The sequence below is a fragment of the Hyperolius riggenbachi genome, chromosome 7 (assembly GCF_040937935.1).
Source record: "Hyperolius riggenbachi isolate aHypRig1 chromosome 7, aHypRig1.pri, whole genome shotgun sequence".
In the NCBI taxonomy this organism is placed as follows: domain Eukaryota; kingdom Metazoa; phylum Chordata; class Amphibia; order Anura; family Hyperoliidae; genus Hyperolius; species Hyperolius riggenbachi.
Genome location: NC_090652.1, coordinates 282,760,823 through 282,782,364, shown reverse-complemented (window position 1 = coordinate 282,782,364; position 21,542 = coordinate 282,760,823). Strand labels below are relative to the sequence as shown.

The 21,542-nt window shown below is 43.8% G+C and overlaps 1 protein-coding gene across 2 annotated transcripts in view; it reads left to right on the top strand.

Moving 5' to 3' along the window:
* Positions 1–21,542, top strand: part of ARHGAP15 (Rho GTPase activating protein 15) — an 862,741-nt gene that overhangs the window by 488,884 nt on the left and 352,315 nt on the right. For both annotated transcript variants that reach the window (XM_068245872.1, XM_068245871.1), the window contains one exon: positions 9,336–9,453. In XM_068245872.1, the coding sequence (XP_068101973.1) occupies positions 9,336–9,453 (118 nt within the window). The remainder of the gene's footprint in view (positions 1–9,335; positions 9,454–21,542) is intronic.

Sequence of the window (21,542 nt, the reverse complement as noted above, 5' to 3'; positions counted from 1 at the left end):
TTGTGATGTATTCAACTTTTGCTATGGATTTGTGTCACCCACGTGTTGCCCACCCACCTGTTCCCCACCCACCTGTACCCCACCTGTGCTGTATCCCACCCACCTGTGATGTATCCCACCCACCTGTACCCCACCTGTGCTGTATCCCACCCACCTGTGCTGTATCCCACCCACCTGTGATGTATCCCACCCACCTGTGATGTATCCCACCCACCTGTGCTGTATCCCACCCACCTCTACCCCACCTGTGATGTATCCCACCTGTGATGTATCCCACCCACCTGTACCCCACCTGTGATGTATCCCACCCACCTGTGATGTATCCCACCCACCAGTACCCCACCTGTGATGTATCCCACCCACCTGTACCCCACCTGTGCTGTATCCCACCCACCTGTGATGTATCACACCCACCTGTACCCCACCTGTGATGTATCCCACCTGTGATGTATCCCACCCACCAGTACCCCACCTGTGATGTATCCCACCCACCAGTACCCCACCTGTGATGTATCCCACCCACCAGTACCCCACCTGTGATGTATCCCACCCACCAGTACCCCACCTGTGATGTATCCCACCCACCTCTACCCCACCTGTGATGTATCCCACCCACCTCTACCCCACCTGTGATGTATCCCACCCACCTCTACCCCACCTGTGATGTATCCCACCCACCTGTACCCCACCTGTGCTGTATCACACCCACCTGTACCCCACCTGTGCTGTATCCCACCCACCAGTACCCCACCTGTGATGTATCCCACCCACCTCTACCCCACCTGTGATGTATCCCACCCACCAGTACCCCACCTGTGATGTATCCCACCCACCTCTACCCCACCTGTGATGTATCCCACCCACCTGTACCCCACCTGTGCTGTATCCCACCCACCAGTACCCCACCTGTGATGTATCCCACCCACCTCTACCCCACCTGTGATGTATCCCACCCACCTCTACCCCACCTGTGATGTATCCCACCCACCAGTACCCCACCTGTGATGTATCCCACCCACCTCTACCCCACCTGTGATGTATCCCACCCACCTGTACCCCACCTGTGCTGTATCCCACCCACCTGTGCTGTATCCCACCCACCTGTGCTGTATCCCACCCACCTGTGCTGTATCCCACCCACCTGTGATGTATCCCACCCACCTGCGATGTACCCCACCTGTGCACATATAACATACACAATGACCAATTATTATACATCAATTTATTGTAAAAAATTAATACATTTAAATTCACTCAAACTTGAAACTCCAAAATAAACACATTTCAACAAAACATATTAAAAACCAAACATTCACCCTCGTCCAGGTGGTGTGGTAAAATAAAGTCTCAGTTGGTCCCTGTTCCGCAGTGACACTACCCTTGGCCTGGTTGCATACCTCCGCAGGGGCATTAGTGGAAGCACATTCGGGGGTTCCGGAGTCTCTCTTTCCTCCTGCCGCACAAAGTTGTGGAGGATGCATGCTGCCTTCACCACGACAACTGCGTTGCCCGGTTTCAGCAGCATGGGCGTGTGGAACACCCTCCACTTTGACACCAGGATCCCAAATGTGCACTCCACCATTCTCCTTGCACGGCTCAACCGAGCATTGAAGTGTAGCTGGCTGGCATCAAGTCCCCTGTCTGGGTACGGACGCATTACATGGTCGGACAGGGCGAAGGCCACAAACACATAGGGGTAGGCCGGTGCCCTTGTCCCAGGCCAGGGTCTGTCACGGGGGAGACGCAGTCTGCCTTCCTCCATCAGCCGGCAAAGGGTCGTACGCTGGAAAATTCCAGAGTCATTGGAACTACCGTACGACCCCACGTCCACGTACACAAACTTGTAGTCCGCATCTGCCACTGCCATTAGAACAATGCTGAAGTATTTTTTATAGTTGAAATAATGGCTGCCACTCCCCACGGGTTTCTGAATCCGGATGTGTTTCCCATCCAGTGCGCCAACACAATTAGGAAACTTGCACTCGGTCCAGAAGCCCTGGGCGATCTCCTCCCATTTCGTGGTGTCCGGCACAGGCATGTATCTGGCCCTCAGTCGCGTCCAAAGGATCCTCGAAGTCCTCACGACGATGCCTGCCACCGTGCTCTTCCCAATACGAAATGTGACATGTAGCGATGTATATGTTTGTCCAGTTGCGATGTACCTACAAGAGAAATAATCGAAATCAAATTTTCATGTCGTTACAGGAGAAAGGTACAAGACAAGGTGGCGGAATATACGGGATGCATATGTGAAATGGCTACGGAAGAAAAAACTTGCCGAACGAAGTGGCAGTGGCGGGGGAAGGCGACAAAAAGACTACCAATTTGCCAAGCAATTGTCTTTCATCAATGCAAGCCTGGAACCTAGACTGTAAGTACCACTACTGTGGGCAGGAACTGAGAGCTCATTTACCATGACTTCGGCCATGTATTGCTATGGCCTCAATTCCCATGGCTAGCGAACTTTTCTCACAAGCTTTATCAAATGTTGGGTAGAAACGGGTGATAAAGTGATTGCTAGTGTTTGCTAGCTCTGTGAATTGACGCCACATGCTGTTTGGCACACCAATAAATATTTTTTTTATCTACAGGACTGAAGACAATTTGGAGCAAGAGGAACCGACCCAGGAGGCACGGTTCAGCAGTGAGGAGAGCTTGGTGGATGATGACGTCGCCGATGTAACCTATTGCCCCGAGGCGAGGAGTAGGAGAAGGGAGTCCTTAATCACAACTCCGTCCTTTGATGATGACTTGGCAGAAGAGAGCTTGGATGTTGAGGTTGCAGGACCGAGTGTGGAAGAAGCTGAACCTCCACAATCGACCGCTATGGAAGCTCCAGGGGAACAAGAACAAAGTGAGGAGCACCGAGAGACTGCAGCACAACCAGCGCGCAGGGCAACCCCGACACAGGCCAGAGGACGGGAAGATGCTGCCACACCACCAGTGAGGACCACCACACCAGTGAGGCGTCGAGGTACCCTCCCCCCAACAAGGAGAGAGACAGAGTCCGAGATGTCCGGGGCTGTCTCCGGACTTCTCGGGATTCTTCAGAGCCACCAAACTCTCATAATCCGGCAGTTGCAAGATGAGGACAGGGGCCATATCATGGAGCAGTACAAGTCCCACATCACTACACTGCAATGTGAGCTCGACGCTGTACATGGGCACTACAGGGACGAGCTTAAAATGATGCATGAGATGCACAGAGGAGAAATCGACCAACTGCGTGCGCAGCATCATCAGTCGGTGGGCCAGCTGCAGAACATGATGCAGCAAATGCATCAACAAAGCAAGGAACTACTGAAATTGCAGGCACACCCGTGTTTTCACACTGTGATGTCTCTAATACCATATCTAGAAAAGGTGCCTTCCCAAAACCTGATGGCGTGCCATTCCAATTTGCTGGAGGTGATTAAACAGCACATGGACACGCCATTATTGCAACCACCAATTTTTAGACCCCCACAACCAACAGCGGTGCCCACCTGGCAATCATCACAGATGTACACCGGCTACAGAGGCAGTCAATATGGGCCACCGCTGTCAGGGTCCAGCTCATCCACGACCAGCACCCAAGAGAGTCCAGATTTCCAGGCAGCAACTCCCACCTTTTCTAGTAGTGGTGCCGATACAATTTGAAAAAAAAAGTCAAATTGTTCCTGGACATGCTCCTCTGAATACCTCCGATCCTCGGAGGAAGGATACCATCACAGGGCTTTTTAACTTTTGGTTTTGCTGGACTTGAACTTTAGGGCCTGGTGTCCCCGAAAGACACTACCTGGGTCACAACCTTGTGCCTGTTGCACAGCACCTGTAGTCCTGCACCTGTGCCTTTGATTCCTCTTGTTCCTTACTTTGTTGATCCTAATCACTTGCACAAGACCCTTGGAGCCATGGGTGAAGGACACCTTCACTGGTCGGTGAGAGGCCTAGCCTTTTCACTGCCCTGTGTCCTTCATCCATGGCTCAGAGGGTCATGTGCCAGTGGTTAGGTTTTTGAAGCACTTCAATTTTAGGGCCTAGTGTCCCCGAAAGACACTACCTGGGTCACAACCTTGTGCCTGTTGCACTGCACCTGTAGTCATGCACCTCTGCCATCGGTTCCTCTTGCTCCTCACTTTGTTCTTGTTCCTAACCACTTGCACAAGACCCTTGGAGCCATGGATGAAGGACACCTTGACTGGTCGGTGAGAGGCCTAGCCTTTTCACTGCCCTGTGTCCTTCATCCATGGCTCAGAGGGTCATGTGCCAGTGGTTAGGTTTTTGAAGCACTTCAACTTTAGGGCCTGGTGTCCCCGAAAGACACTACCTGGGTCACAACCTTGTGCCTGTTGCACTGCACCTGTAGTCATGCACCTCTGCCATCGGTTCCTCTTGCTCCTCACTTTGTTCTTATTCCTAACCACTTGCACAAGACCCTTGGAGCCATGGATGAAGGACACCTTGACTGGTCGGTGAGAGGCCTAGCCTTTTCACTGCCCTGTGTCCTTCATCCATGGCTCAGAGGGTCCTGTGCCAGTGGTTAGGTTTTTGAAGCACTTCAACTTTAGGGCCTGGTGTCCCCGAAAGACACTACCTGGGTCACAACCTTGTGCCTGTTGCACTGCACCTGTAGTCATGCACCTCTGCCATCGGTTCCTCTTGCTCCTCACTTTGTTCTTGTTCCTAACCACTTGCACAAGACCCTTGGAGCCATGGATGAAGGACACCTTGACTGGTCGGTGAGAGGCCTAGCCTTTTCACTGCCCTGTGTCCTTCATCCATGGCTCAGAGGGTCATGTGCCAGTGGTTAGGTTTTTGAAGCACTTCAATTTTAGGGCCTGGTGTCCCCGAAAGACACTTGGGCAGCTATGCCCTACAACTCTTCCAGCACAAAGTTGGTGGTTGGTGTTCCTTAAAACTGACCGGGCTATACCATAGATATGTTAATTTTTTGTCTTCCATGTTGGAAGAATGTTTCCATGTTGGAAAGTGGTTGTTTTTGCAATAAAAAAATTTGTTTTTACATACCTCAGTGTGATGAGTAGTTGTTCTTGTGGTGTGACTGCTCTCCTGAACGTGGTATCCTTCTTCCTAAGGTCATCCTTCACCATCTCCAAAAGGGTATCAAACCTGTCAGGAGATGTAAAGGAAGAAGCTGTAAAGTATGTTGTGGGACAAGGTGTTGGGTGGAGGATGGGGGAGGTGTGTTTACAGAGGTTTGGGAGTGTTGTGGAGGGTGGGGGTGTAGTGTATAGCTAGGTATACAGGGGTGTGGGGGTCAGGGTGGTGTGTTTAGCTAGGTATACAGGGATGAGGTGTTGTGGGGGTGAGGGTGGGGTGTTTAGGAATGGTGGGGGTTGGTGTATTTAGGCCTATACACTTACAGTGGAATAGACATCCGAGTGTAGCTGTAGAACTTCTGTGGGTGTCGTCTGAGGTCCCGGTAGAGGGCCTGGAACTCTCCCTTCCTCTGCCTCCTGGCTAGTAGAGGGTGCACCCACCATCTCCTGCGAGGAGCACGCCTTCTCCCCACATAGTAGTAGGTAAACAACAGGAAGGAGAGAATTCCCAGGTAATAAGCGTAAAAAATGACTGGATCCATGGTCCCAACTGCTGTCTCTGTATCCAAGGATGGTCTCCACACGTCCAGCTGTCTCCAACAATGACCCCAGAGCTTCTGCTGACCTCCCAGAACCCCAGGTATTTATACAGGTTGTTATCTCTTTAAGAATCCGGATCCGGACCGCAACCGTGTTCATACCGCACGGAAACCGTATGCAACCGGACCGGATCCGGACCGGATCCGGACAGGAACCGTACGGTTCAGGTCCGATCCGGATCCGGTGCGGTCCGGACATCCGGTGCGGTTTTTGCAAAACCGCAAGTGTGAACGGGGCCTAAGCGAGCACTCTCGCTTACAGGACGTAAAAGGAGGATGTGATTTTTTATTTATTTTTTGGTTTCAGAAAGACCGCGGCTTCTCATAAGAAGCTGTCGGTCTTTCTACCAGGGACTTAGATCAATGAATGGGAACTATCTTCCCATTCATTGATCTCCGGACTAATGTGGGGGCGCAGCAGCCTTTTGGACGTGACAGTAACGCCCAAAAGGCTAAAATGGTTGAAGGACCCACTATCATGAAAAATGGTAACATTTAAAATAAGAAGTACGTTTCTTCCAGAGTAAAATGAGCAATACACTACCTTTTTCCTGTGTTGCTGTCACTTACATTAGGTAGTAGAAATCAACAGGTTTTGGACTAGTCCAACTCTTCATGGGGGATTCTTAGCGTAGCCTTTATTATTTATAAAGACACTCCCTGAAAAGGATTTATACAAAGATGCTGGCCTGCCCCCTTGCTCGCTGCACACTTTTTTTGTTGTTAGATTTACACTTCCTACTGTAAGCAATATGAGAGATACGTAATGTATGGCTCATTTTACTCTGGAAGAAACATACTTCTTATTTGTATGTGCTTATATGTATTTTAGATTTTATGATTTTGTTCATAGTCGTCCTTTAATAAACTAACGCCATATATGAGTGTGTCTTCTTTGGAGGTAAGCTCCACCACTTGCCTCTTTTTAATCCATTTTCAGTGTTCTATTACATTTCTGGTTCCTCCAAGGGACTTATTATGAGATCATTAATTGTATTTGTTTTACTAATGGTAAATAGAACATTTGTAGCATAGGACAGAATCTCACATTTTTATTTTTAGTTTAAGGGCTTCATTTTTAAGAATGAATTCTATAATCTGCTTTAATCAGTTGCAAAATAAACAAAAGTAAGGACTCTTGAAATTTATCAGCACTCAAATTATATCAGCTGTCTTTTTTCTCAGCAAGATGAAAGGGTTTTACCTTCTATTTACTTTTCTGGACATGGGGCTGAATGCAACAAGCTGCTTGGTATGCTCATTTGCATAGAAAACGAGGACTAGTACTATATGTGCTTATGTTTATCTCATCATGTCACTTTAGCCACACTTTAATCTGCTGGCGAAAACTCCTGGAAATAAATAACAGAGAAGTAACAGAAACTAAAAGTAAAAATTATCCTTGCTGGAGATATAGTTTCATAAAATAGTACTTAAAATGTATTTTTGTAATTTTTTGGGGAAAATGTATAGATTTAAAAAGTGCCATTCAAAAAAGTTGTTTTAAAGGACTACTATCACGAAAAACTACAAAACTGCAAAATGCAAGTGTATACAAATTTGACGCGTCCCAGACCAGGGTAAAATGTACTGTGAATTAGTTTTTTACTATGTAGCTGTCACTTACAGCAGGAATTAATAATGTGACAGCTCTAAACCTCTAACTGACAAGTTTTGGATTAGTTGAACACCTCATCGGGGATTCCTAAAGTTTTTTTTTCAAAACCATTCCCTAGAAAGGAGCTATATAAGGATGTCAGCCAGCCTGCCTAATTGTATGCCACTATTCTGGCAGCTAGGATGTGCCCATGCTGTTCAGGGAGTGCTGTTGAAAATAATGGAAGTCCTGAGATGCCCCCATGAGAAGATGAACTAATTTAAAACCTGCCAGCAAAAGGTTCACAGCTGTCAGGTAAAACTTGCAGTAAGTGTAAGTGACATAGTAAAAACGTAATATACAGTGCATTCTTCTTAGACAAATGCATGCCCTCTATGTATATTTAAATATGTATTTAAAGTTAACTTTTTTTGTGAAAGTGGTCCAGTAATCACTTCAGCCTTTAGTGTTTTTTCACCTTATGCATTCAAGCAATGTTCACCTCCCATTCATTTGCCAATAACTTTATCATTGCTTATCACAATAAAATGATCTACATCTTGTTTTTTCCACCACCAACCAGGCTTTCTTTGGGTGGTACATTTTGCTAAGAATTATTTTATTCTAAATGCATTTTAACGGGAATAATCAGAAAAAAATTGAAAAAAATCACTATTTGTCAGTTTTTGGCCATTATAGCTTTAAACTAATATATGCTACCATAATTAAAATCCACATATTTTATTTGACCATTTGTCCCGGTCATTACACCATTTAAATTATGTCCCTATCACAATGTGTGGCGCCAGTATTTTATTTGGAAATAAAAGTGCATTTTTTCAGTTTTGCATCCATTACTATTTACAAGCTTATAATTTAAAAAAATATGAGTAATATAGCATCTTCACATGCATATTAAAAAAGTGCAGACCCTTAGGTAATGATTTATTTATTTATTTATTTTTTTATTAAAAATGTTATTTGAGTATTTTTGGGTGTGTGGAAGAGAAACAGTTAATTTTAAATGTAAAAACGTCTATTCATTTAAAAAAAAATGTATCTAGATGTAGTTTTACTATTTGGCCACAAGATGGCCACAGTTAATTTTTTATTTTTATTTTTTTGGCCTCCTGCAAGCGTACTTACAGGAAGTGAAGAGGGGATGTGTCACAGAACGATTGCGGCTTCCCCATAGAAGCCAGGGATCGTTCTAACGGAGACTTAGATCAATGAATGGGAACTACATTCCCATTCATCGATCTCCGGGCTAACGGGCACCCTGCGAACCCTCGTGGCTCCGTTTTTTCATGGATATAGCTCCTACATCCAGCATGCGTATTTGGCCGTAGGAGCTACGTCCTAAATGCTAAAATGGTTACTGATTTGGGATGTGTTGAAATTCTTTTAAAATGTTTAAAGTAAACCTGAGATGAGGTGCAACAAGTTCTATTTTACTTACCTTGGGCTTCTATCAGCCCCCGTAGCTTTACAGGTTTCTCAGTTTCCTCCCGCCACATGTTTTGGCTGGGCTGCATGCCTCAATCGAGAGCATGAGCTGGAGTCTGTGACAAGTCCAGTTGGCAAGGTTTCAGAGAAGCACGATAGACGGGACCAGGAGGAAACAGAGGGACCTGTAAGCAGGGGTGTAACTAAAATCCGGGGGCCCCGCAGCAAAACTGTGATGGGGCCCCCCAATGTTGCCACCCTTTTCATAGCCTACCCTTGTAACCCTTGCAGCCTGGGGGGGGGGCATCTTGCAAGAGTCATAAAACAAGTGGGGATATCATGATCTTTACACCCATAACAAGTGTAGCCACAAAAGCACCTGATCTGAAGGATGGACCCCTTATTGGAGGAAGTGAAGTAGTAGTTGGGCCCCCCTTACACCACTGGGTCCCCCTGCGGTCGCAGGAGCTGCTCCCCTGTAGCTATGCCCCTGCCTGTAAGACTGAAAGAAGCCCCACATAAGTAAAATAGAACTGTTTTCGCCCCGTCAGAAACTGGGTCTAAGGAGAACTAATTACATAGGCTAGTAAGAACATGATGGTAAAGGTCTTCACTGCTTACTAATAACATCTTACATAATGTATATTTTAGGAGGGCTGGCACCCGAATCCATCATTGAGCTTTAGTGTGCGTAAATCAGCGAGTTCCGAACTGTTACACCATGTTGCTGACTCCAAAGAAAAGAAAAGTGAGCTAAGGAAGTCAGGGGGTAAGTCTTTCATTTTACTTGCTTTGTTGTATTATTTGATCGTGCATAATGGTATCTTTTTGTACGTATACTCTGTTGTGGACTTTACGTGAAAACAAATCTATTTTTTGTCTTTTCATTTTTCCACTTTTTTTCTGATTTCAGGGTTATTTAAGGGAATAATGGTTTACTATCTCTGTCTAGCGCCTCATTATATACCGGTATATATTTTTTTCTTTTATAATGTTCTTGACCTCTTTACCCACTTCATTCTTGTTTCTACCCCTTTACACAGAATATGTCCTCAAGTCAATAAAGTGACCAGTAACCATCAAAGGTGCCAAGTTGCAAGGCAGCATCTCCTTAGTTATTCTCCTTAAAGAGGTTCTGTGCAGGTTCTAAAAAGACAAAATCCAACACTTACCTGGGGCTTCCGTTCTGTCTGCCCCTGCAGCTGTAATGTCCCACGCCGTCCTCCTCCGATCCTCGGTTCCCCGCCGCCGGTCCCGGTCTAATATTCGTCTAAATAGACGAATACTGCTCGCTCCCACGTGCATCATCAGGAGCTTACTGTGCAGGCCCAGTCCGAAGTGTTCTTGTACTGCGCCTGGCAGCGAGCACGTGCGCAGCCGTAGTGTAATTAGTTGCGTATTTAGGACGGGACCGGCGGCGGGGAACGGAGCATCGGAGGAGGACGGTGCGGGACATTACAGCTGCAGGGGGCAGATAGAAGCACCAGGTAAGTGTCAGATTTAGTTTTTTAAACAACACCAAAGAACTCCTTTATTTCTCCATGACTTGACCTATATTACTGCTACCTACCCACTCTTCACTCAGTCAGGGTACTGGACTATTATGATTTACTTTGCAACTTTCACAGATTTATTTAATGGCACTTCATCTTCTTAATCATTTATCTCTGTAGGTGTTCCGCAAGGCTCTGCCCTTGGTCCAGTGCTTTCTGTCCAAGACTCTTTACTAGTGATGATCGTAATGGGCAAATTACGATTATGCCACATTTTGTGTACATTTTTGCAATTACGCCTATATGTAATTATGCTCTGTAAATTAAATTGATTTTGCATAGTCATTCGTAATTTTGCAAAAAAATTTAAAGGGGGACTGAAAAGAGAGGTATATGGAGGCTGCCATGTTTATTTCCTTTTAAAGAGACAATTAAGCCAGAAAATAAAAATGAGTTTTACTCACCTGGGGCTTCTACCAGCCCCCTGCAGCAGTCCTGTGCCCTCGCAGCCACTCACTAATCCTCTGGTCCCCTGCTGCCAGCTAGTTTCGTTTTTGCCGACAGGCCCGTCAGAACTGGCCAAGCGTAGCTTTTTCCGCATTCCCGACTGTAATTAGTGCTATTGCGGACCGCAACGCGTACAAAAATACGCGTTGCCGCATTACGAACGCATAGATATGCGGCAACGCTTATTTTTGTACGCATTGCGGCCCGCAATAGCGCTAATTACAGTCGGGAATGCGGAAAAAGCTACGCGTGGCCAGTCCTGAAGGGCCTGTCGGCAAAAACTAAACTAGCTGGCAGCGGGGGACCAGAGGATTAGTGAGTGGTTGCGAGGGCACAGGACTGCTGCAGGTGGCTGATAGAAGCCCCAGGTGAGTAAAACTCATTTTTTTTTTCTGACTTAAGGTTCACTTTAAGCAATACCAGTTGCCTGGCAGCCCTGCTGATCCTCTGCCTCTAATACTATTAGCCATAGCCCCTGAACAAGCAGATCAGGTGTTTCAGACTTTAAAGTCAGATCTGACAAGACTAGCTGCATGCTTGTTTCTGGTGTTATTCAGATACTACTGCAGAGAAATAGACCAGCAGGGCTGCCAGGCAACTGGTATTGCTTAAAAAGAAATAAACATGGCAGCCTCCATATACCTCTCTCTTCAGTTCCCCTTTAATGTAATTTTCACGTAATTTCATGCCGACTTTAGTAGTTAATAGCAAAGCCCCCATACATGCTATTGCTACCAAAATCGCTACATATGTTAAGGAGAACATTATGTATGAGACAAAAAAAAAAAAAGAATTTTCCAAAAAGTCCTTGTAGTTTTTTTTTTTAAATATCAATTTCAAAATTGCAAAGAAAAATAGTTTTTAACTTTTAAAAAATTTAAGTTTAAAAAACATTTTTCTTTGAATTTTTGAAAACGATTTTCTCAAAAACTACATCTTTTTGAAAAAAAAATGTTTTTGAACTGTACCCACTGTTCTCCTTAATATATGTAGCAATTTTGGTAGCAATAGCATGTATGGGAGTTTTGTTATTAACTGCCAAAGACGACACAACATTACACCAAACTTCGTGAAAATTACGTGAAAAATTAAGCGAAATAATGATATACTACTATTTCATATGAAATTCATTGCGATTTTTTTCTGAAATTTCGCATTACGATTACGATGCGTAATTGCAAATTTGGATGCGAAATTTTGCCACAGCTCTTTTCAATGATACTCTTTCCTTATTAGGCTTGTTCTCAGCTTCAACAACTCCAATCAGACCTAAACATTCTACTTATTCACACCTGCCAACCGTTTAGCCAATCACTAAGAGGCTGGTATGGTACCCATTAGCTGGCTGTGGTTCTGGGACTTTTTTGATCGGCTGTGGCTAGCATATACAGTAAATAAGATTAATGGAATCAATTTGAAATTTAACTGATTTCATTGATACTACAATTGTATCAAAGAATCGATCGTATGAAGAATCATATCGTTAATGGCCACCCTAATGATTCTTTGCTAAAAAATAGACCATTAGTGGCCCGCTTAAGAGACCTGTTTTCAACAGCAATGAAAACAAGACATGTAAGCTCGCAAGGGCAGGGACCTCCTCCTAGTGTTTCTCATACTGCTGTAATTTTAACATATGTACATGTACCAACTACACATCAACTATGTACAGTATGTATTTGTATTTTTAATTCTATTCAATGTCATGACTGTACAGTGTCTTGTATTTCTTATGTATGTTTGTTCCCCATTATTTGTTTGTACTATGTACAGTGCTACGGAAGATGTTGGCGCTATATAAATAAAAAAAATAATAATAATAATAGGGCAGCACGGTGGCGTAGTGGTTAGCTCTCTCGCCTTGCAGCGCTGGGTCCCTGGTTCGAATCCCAGCCAGGACACTATCTGCAAAGAGTTTGTATGTTCTCTCCGTGTCTGCGTGGGTTTCCTCTGGGCACTCCGGTTTCCTTCCACATTCCAAAAACATATAGATAAGTTAATTGGCTCCCCTAAAAATTGGCCCTAGACTACAGTACTTACACTACATAATATAGACATATGGCAATGGTAGGGATTAGATTGTGAGCTCCTTTGAGGGACAGTTAGTGACAAGATATATATATATATACTGTACAGCGCTGCGTAATATGTCGGCGCTATATAAATACGAAATAATAATAATAATACAAGAAGTCTGGGCCGGAGCTACCATAGGAAAAAATGGGCAATTGCCCCAGGGCCCCAGAGCCTATAGGGGCCCCAAAGGTGTCCCTCCCCCATCTTAACTGTTGCTCCCCAGGGACTCTGCAGAGTCTTTGGCAGAATAGCGTCTTATCTGTGCTGGTGGGCAGGTGAGACGCTACATTGACATAGACACTGCAGGGCTCCAGGGAGCACAGTTAAGTTGAGAGGTGATTGGGGGAGGGTCAACAGCCAGCTCAGGGGCCCAGGAGGGAAATTTGGCTGCAACAAAGGGCCCCTAATGACGCTTTTTGGTTGTGGTGGTGTTTTTTTGGGGGCCCCCAGGCTAATTGTGCCCTAGGGCCCAATTGTTACTTGAACCGGCCCTGCAAGAAGTTGAACGTTCACTTATAATATTTCATATGCTGTTTATTAAAAAAATACATACACAGGTTTTCTAGCACTAAACACAGTGAATCATTAATAACAAACATTAAAAAATATACCATTCAATAAAAACACCATTTAAAAAAATATATATATATTCTATACTGTGGTTATTTAAACCCACATCTGTCGCCACCATTTATTATAAAATGCACAAAGCCATAAACATTAATATAACAGAGATTGAGTGGAATAAATAAAGGGCTTTCTGGAATTTGGAATTTTCTACAATCACAGAACCGTGTACAAAACCGTCGCCAGTGCTGCGCGGCGTCGGAGCCAAAACCGACTTCTGTAAAATTGGCATCGGGTAGCTTGTGCCACATTGTTAGCAATTAACAGGTGGCTCTTTCACTGTCCAGTATGCCTGCATGGAAATCCAAAAATTAGGATATTTCAGATAGAAATTCATAGCTTTGCATATTTAGTACAAACGTTTCAGAAGTCAGCGACTGCTTACTGCTCAAAAGGATAAAATAACAATTAGTGAATCGGGAAATTAAAAATTGGTGTTTTAATTTAGAATCATTGTAGAATCACTCTTTATACCTGAATTTCTCACTCTACTTCAAGCAAACCTGAAACGGAAAAAAAAATAATTATGATATAATGAATTGTATGTGTAGTACTGATAATGAATAGGACATTAGTAGCAAAGAAAATAGTCTCTTATTATTATTTTCAGTTATATAGCTTTTTCTTAATAACATTGCATCATTCTCTAATAATTTCAGTTTACAAACTACACTCTGTGATTTAAGCAATGAAACAGAGCAGAGCTAATGGCCCTTTGATCTTTCCTGCAGTAAAACCTTATTTTCAGCTGTCTCTCACTGTTTCTTGGTTGTTTAAGGGCTTTAGAAAACAGGACTGTATTCCAACCAGTGGTTCAAAGAGCTCAGAGAAGCTCCTTTGCATAGATAACAACTGGAGTTTCTTAACTCTTCCTGTACTGGAAAACATTATGAGACTCTTTTATTTGCTACTAATGTTCTTTTTCTTAGCTGTACTACACATATTTCATTATCTAATAAGTGTATTTACACTTCAGGTTTGCTTTCAAGGGAACCTGTAATCAGATTAAAACATAAAAACTTAGATTCTTATCTTAGTAAGGTGAAGCCTCTGAATGGGCCGAACGCTGCCCGATCTTTGTACTCTCTTCCTGCACTGTGTTGGAACCCTCTAAACAATCTTAGGCCTCTTGCACACTGCAAGCGATTCCGATTCATATTCCGCTTTTTAATCAGTTTTTACATCCAATTCCGATTTGCAGTTTGCTCCCTGCACACTGCAAATCGGAATCTGAATCAGATGTAAAAAACGATTTAAAAGCGGAATCTGAATCGGAATCGCTTGCAGTGTGCAAGAGGCCTTAGACGTTGTTAACGATTGCTCATGGCCACCCTGCCCTCCATTTATGAGCGGGGCCACAGTGTGCAGTGCGTATGAGAGGAATCGGCGCAGGAGACTTGGGCGCAGGATACAGCCGGTATGGCTGATCCTGCTCCTGCACAAATTCCCATCCACGTTAAATACTATATCCCCTCCAGGACGCCATGGATTCTGGGGAATGAAATAATTTGGCTTCCAGCAATTGCTAGAGGCTGAATTATAGTGTTTTATAAGTAACTCCAGTTCCGTCCTCTGACGGCACAGAAGTTACTCACTGCTGCGCTGAAGTCTCCTGCGCTGGAATGAAAATGTTCGGTGTGACGTACAGCCTGTGCCTGCACAATAGCATGGAGCCGCTCATGCGCGGCTTTTTGCTCCCTGCACACTCGGCTACTGCGCACGTGCAATGCCACAGTTTGGTCACGCCCATACACAGAGGGTGGTGCAGCCATGAAGATGAAGAGGGTCCTAGCCGGCAGTGGAGGGGTCATAGAGGATCAGGAACGCCTCTGAAGCATCCAGAGGTAACGTCCTACTGGTGTAAGTATGTGAAAATGTACAGGTGTGCTTTAAAGGACAACTGAAGTGAGAGAGATATGGAGGCTGCCATATTTATTTCCTTTTAAGCAATACTTGACTAAAAGTGTAGTATCATCACAGCTGTCCAAAAACATTACTGGAGATGTTGTTAGTCATCCACCAGCCAGGGTCTTTGACAACCTGCTCATTCTCCACATATTCCATTGCAGGCTTCCTTCCCCCCCCTTTTCACCATGGAACAAAACAGGCCAAGTGGCCTAGAAGTGGGTCTGCACAGCAGTTGCTCATAAACAGTCCTCCAAAATGATGACAATCGATGGACATGGTCTACAGTAACTGAGCACCTAAAACAAGGGTGACCGCAAATAATGCCGATAGTAGAATATCAGTGATGTTACCAATATTCTACTATCGCCTGACCTAACCTATCTCTCACATTTACCCTCTCACCTACCTACGCCTAACGCTAACAGCCAATGTGGGAATCAGCTACTTAATTGCTGAATCACCGGGCACCCTATCACTTGCCCCCACTAATTTCCATAGTTCAGCTACATAGTAACTAAACTCAATATCAGAGGTTCAGCTACTTGATAGCCACACCCCTGGCCACACCTAAATCTCCCTGAGGTTATTTGGAGTTTGGCTACATGGCAGCCAAACTCCATACACCGCCACCACTATCTGGAGGTCAGCTACATACAACATTGCGGTTTATGACATTGCACACTAATTGCCCGCCATCCACAGATGCGCAAATTTCACAGCTTCATCTGTATCATCTGTATCAGCTTCATCGGTTGACTATTTGGAGCATCTTTGTGAAGAAGGAAGGAGTGGACACAGCGTACAGCTCCGCAAGGCCAGATTTATAGTTTTTTTCACCCTAGGCCAACTTTCTTAAGGCTCCCCCTTCTACCTACAGCACCCCACTCCTAATGCTTGTGCAGCCGCCTCTTCTATGTCTAACCTTCATATACAGCAACCCTTTCAGTGATATACAAATTCCTTGAGCAGCCACTCCCTATATCCATATCTTGCTCCTTATTTTAAGCTTTCATATTCCATTTTCAGCCTCTTCTTCCATGTCCCGCCGCCCCTTGGCAAACTGCCGCCCAAGGCCTGGCCGTCTGTGACCTTTACAGAAATCCATCCCTGCAACTCAAGCTGAAGTCTCACTCCATGTACCTTGCTATGGTCATAGAGCAAACCTAAGGCCTCTTGCACACTGCATGCATTTCAGATTCCGATTCCGCTTTTTAATCTGTTTTTACATCCGATTCCGATTCAGATTTTTAATCTTAACTGCATGCTGCGTTTTTTGATCCGTTTTTCTGTTGAATGTATTCAAGGAAAATCGGAAACGGAATCGGAATCGGAAACGGAATCGGAATCGGAATCGGAAAATGGATTTGCAGTGTGCAGGGAGCCTGAGACAGCATCATGTATGTTTTGACAGGCTTGCTTTACGCCACAGGATTTGGATGTGGGTTAGCTTTAGGCAAATTCCATGCCCAATGCATTTCAGACCTACACTACAAGAAGTAATTCAAAAACATACTAATTAATATGTATTTTTGCTTGGAACTCCAATATCATTTTTTTATTTTTTGTTGATGATGTCTGGTTCGGATTCAGACAAATAAGTCATTTTTAAACAATATTGACTTGAGCGTAATATTTTGACTTAACATTTTATGATCTATTCAGTTAATTATCAAAATATACAGTATTTTTATTCTCAAAATATGAGATATTGTCAGGAAATGAAGTTTGTTACGGGTTCTTGGCGCCGTTCAGAAAATACTGTGTGAGCCAAAGAGTATTGGCTGTGACATTCCAATATGTCCCACTGTACAGATTGGCAAAAGGCAGTTTTGATTTACTGAATCCTTTCTTGTTTTTTTGCTGTTTTTTTATTTTTATTTTTTCCAACACAATTGCTAACTATAGAATGACTGGTTTCTTCCCCTTCAGTATCTTGACATTGAGAATTATAAACAACAGTTGGTTGTAGAGCAAGATGTGTAATCATACATCAAGGATAAGAAAGCTAATAAAATGTATTATTATTATTTAACACCAACATCTTCTGCAGCACTGTACAGAGTATATTCTCATGTAACTCTCACTCATATTCTCATGTAACTCTCCCTCAGTGGGGCTCACAATCTAATCCCTACCATAGTCACATGTCTATGTATGTATCGTAGTCCAGGGGCAATTTAGGGAAAAGCCAATTAACCTATCTGTATGGTGTTTTGGGGAAGTTGGGGGGGGGGGGACCAGAGTGACTGGAGGAAACCCACACAGACACAGGGAGAAAATAAAAATGCTGTGCAGATAGTGCCCTGGTTGGGATATGTACCGGGGACCGAGTGTTGCAAGGCAAGAGTGCAAACCACTGCACCACCGTGCTACCCTCTTGCAACTGTATGCAATAAATAGCCATACAATTGTACATTGATCAATAAGCTATAATAAAATACTATTTTTGACTCCCTGAAAACCTCGGAGAGCTGCTTAAGGCAGAGATGTTAAAATGCCCCCTCCTCCCCCACACACCGGAGCTTAGTTCCTTGTTGAAGACTCAGATGCGAGTGTGAGAGCATGATTGGACTCCTGTGGGGTTGGTGCAATACTATATATGTTTTGAATATTATTTTACTGTATATAAATATGATCTGAGGTCCCCAGTTTTACCTGAGAAGACAGGTAAGTATGGTTACATAGTTACATAGTTATTTGGGTTGAAAAAAGACATACGTCCATCGAGTTCAACTAGAAAATACAGTACAACACCAGCCTGCTTCCTCATATCTCTCTTGATCCAGAGGAAGGTGAAAAACCCTTACAAGGCATGGTCCAATTAGCCCCAAAAGGGAAAAAATTCCTACCCGACTCCAGATGGCAATCAGATAAAATCCCTGGATCAACATCACCTAGTAATTATAGCCATGGATGTCTTTCAATGCAAGGAAAGCATCTAAGTCCCCTTTAAATGCAGATATAGAATAGTGCCATAACTACTTCCTGTGGCAATGCATTCCACATCTTAATCACTCTTACTGTAAAGAACCCTTTCCTAAATAAATGGCTGAAACATTTTTCCTCCATGCACAGATCATGTCCTCTAGTCCTTTGTGAAGGCCTAGAGACAAAAAGCTCACCCGCCAAGCTTTTATATTGCCCTCTGATGTATTTATACATATTAATTAGATCCCCTCTAAGCAGGGGCATAACAATAGACCCTGCAAGGGATGCCTCCACAGGGGGCCCCAGAAGCCACAGGGGGCCTCGTAGGGGAAAAAGTTTGAGAGACTGACAAGCAACTAAGGGTATGGAGAGAAAACGTATTCTACTCTTGTACCATTGTTATGTTGACTATATGTGTCCACCACACAGATAAGGAATCATACACACTTTGGAATGTGTACACTGTCCCTGCTCCCTAGGGTTCATAAAAAAAACATCTGTCTCACACTGCAGCCGTTCTGATTACTTTATGTACAACATTACAAACAAAGGAGTCACAGTTGAAAAAAAAAGTTGTAGACCTTCCCTCAGAAGAGATTCCTACATTCTTATCACACACAGGCTGGTGACCTGACCTTATGGTGTCTGATTACTGGACACAGTGGAATGGGAAAGATTGATGTCTGAATGGCTGACTCATTGAGAGCTTGTTGTCTTATACTGAGTCCGAGATCCCCTAATAACAGTATCAATCAGTGACATTCTGAACGTTTTGCCAAAGTTACAGTGAATATTATATCTTCTGTTCAGCATGTCATTATTGTTCCTCTATATAGCATGTGCTCTCATGTAGTAAAATAATAAGGCTGTGTGTGTATGTATGTACTGGGAACAGAGTTGCGACCAGTCTTTGTCGGCTGCAAGGGGTTGGAGAAAGCCCCGGGTAAGTAGATCTGGGGGTAGCATAGATTGCCTGACATATCCTTTGAGTCTAAGTGTGTTTCTCTGCATGGGGAAAACACATTGGTCCTTTTCCTGTGCAGAAAGCGAGGGGGTGGGGTGGCCGCTTTCAAAGTTTCCCAGGGGGGGCCAGTGGTGTCTAGTTACGCCCCTGCCTCTAAGGCGTCTTTTCTCTAAACTTAATAAACCCAGTTTATCAAACCTTTCTTGGTAAGTGAGACCTTCCATCCCACGTATCAATTTTGTTGCTCGTCTCTGCACCTGCTCTAAAACTGCAATATCTTTACTATAATGTGGTGCCCAGAACTGAATTCCATATTCCAGATGTGGCCTTACTAGAGAGTTAAACAGTTGACTAGGGCCATCAACAGAGTGGGCCTTTATTGTGCAATTTTGTGGTTTTCTCCACCATAATGCTTCTTTTAGAGTGCCACTGATAGTCCTACAATGAGTATAATGCTGCAATTAAATTGTAGTTTCCAAGTAGGGATTCTCATTCAGTTTTCTAATCGGCATTCAGTATTTCTGACCGGAACTTGGTTATCGGATTTCTGCAGAAATACTGCTTCACCACCACTCAGTAATTTTGGCCCAATAACAGAACTTAGAAGCATTGGACCAATCAGAGAACGTAGAGTCAGCTTGGAAGCATTTGGCCAATCAGAGAATGAAAAAAATGACAAAAACAGGACTTCTCAGAAATCAGAGGATTTAAGTAATATAGTAGTTTCTAAAGTATGATGATCTGCCTCTTTAAAGGGACTCCTCTCATGAGCATGCCTTTAAGACATATGACTTCCAACAAAGTCGTGCTATGACCCCTCTGGAGGAGCCTCTTGCAATGGCCATGCGTGTCACTTCCTCTTCCTGCTTCATTCAGTGATGCATTTCTCTAACAGAGAAGACAGGGGTGACCCAGAAGTTATAACAGAGCCAAGATGGCAGCCGCGATTTTTAAATTGAAATCGAACGAAAACTATTTGGTGTAGAACGGCGATTCAGGCATCAAATGAAAGAGGAGAGCACAAGCTACATAAAGGAATGCATTTTTAAGTACATTGCAGTACTGGTCGGAGTCTTGAAGGCATGCCCATGAGAGGTGCTCAGAGTCCCTTTAAGACACTACCACTTATCTCCTCAAAATACACCTGAAGTAAGAGCAATATGGGGGCTGGCATATTTATTTCCTTTTAAACCATAACTGTTGCCTGGCTGCCCTTCTGATCTCTTTGGCTCCAGTAGAGTCTGAATCACAAACCTGAAACAAGCATTTGCACCTGATCTGCTGGCTGCTGCATGCTTCTTCAGGGTCTATGGCTAAAAGTTTTAGAGATAGAGGATCAGGACAGCCAGGCAACTTGCATTGTTTAAAAGGAAATAAAGATGACAGCCTCCATATCTTTCTCACTTCAGGTGCCCTTTAAAGGGGAAGAGTGAATAATACTTTATACATTCCTCATTGATTGAAAAAAATGTGGATCTGATTCAATAAATTAATATTTAACATTTGGTATAGTTAGTGTTGGGGATAGACTCAATGTTAGGGTTAGGCATACTGGAAAGGTACGGGTTAATATTAGGCATATCCAGGGAAAGCTTAAAGGACTACTGAAGTGGGAGTAATATGGGGACTGACATTTTTATTTATTTTAAAGTAATACCAATTGCCTGGCAGTCCTGCTGATCCTCTGCCTCTAATACTTTAAGCTACAGACCCTGAACAAGTAGATGCAGATCAGAAGTTTCTGATATTTTTGTTGAATCTGACAAGATTAGCTGCATGCTTGTTTCCTACGTTATTCAGACACTACTGCAGCCAATTGATTATAGTGACAATTGAGGAGTGAACAAGTAATTGGCCAACCTAAATGTTGTGCCTGAACACTTAGTAATGCAATGTTAGTTTGCAAGTGGTTGCTGGTCTTAAAGAAAAACTGTAGTGAAAATTACATAATAAATAATATTGCTTGTTGTTTTGCCCATTGTAAAATCTTTCCTCTCCCTGATTCACATTCTCAAATGTGTCACTGGTGGTGATATCTTTAGTTCTGCCAGGTGATCTGTGCGGAATAATGTTTACTGAGAGTTCTATGCACAGAGGTACATGCTGCTTGCATAGCAGTTGGAAAAAGTCTTTATTTCCCACAATTCAATGAGGTTCACAGACAGAAACTGTCAGGACCATGGTCATGACATCACACTGTGGGAGGGGTTTCATCACAGTATCAGCCATACAGACGATGATCTATTTGAGAAGACCTAAATATTTCTTGTGGGAAAGGGGTTATCTGCTACTGATTGGGATGAACTTTAATCCTTGGTTACAGTTAACCTTAAACGTAAACCGAACATACCCAAC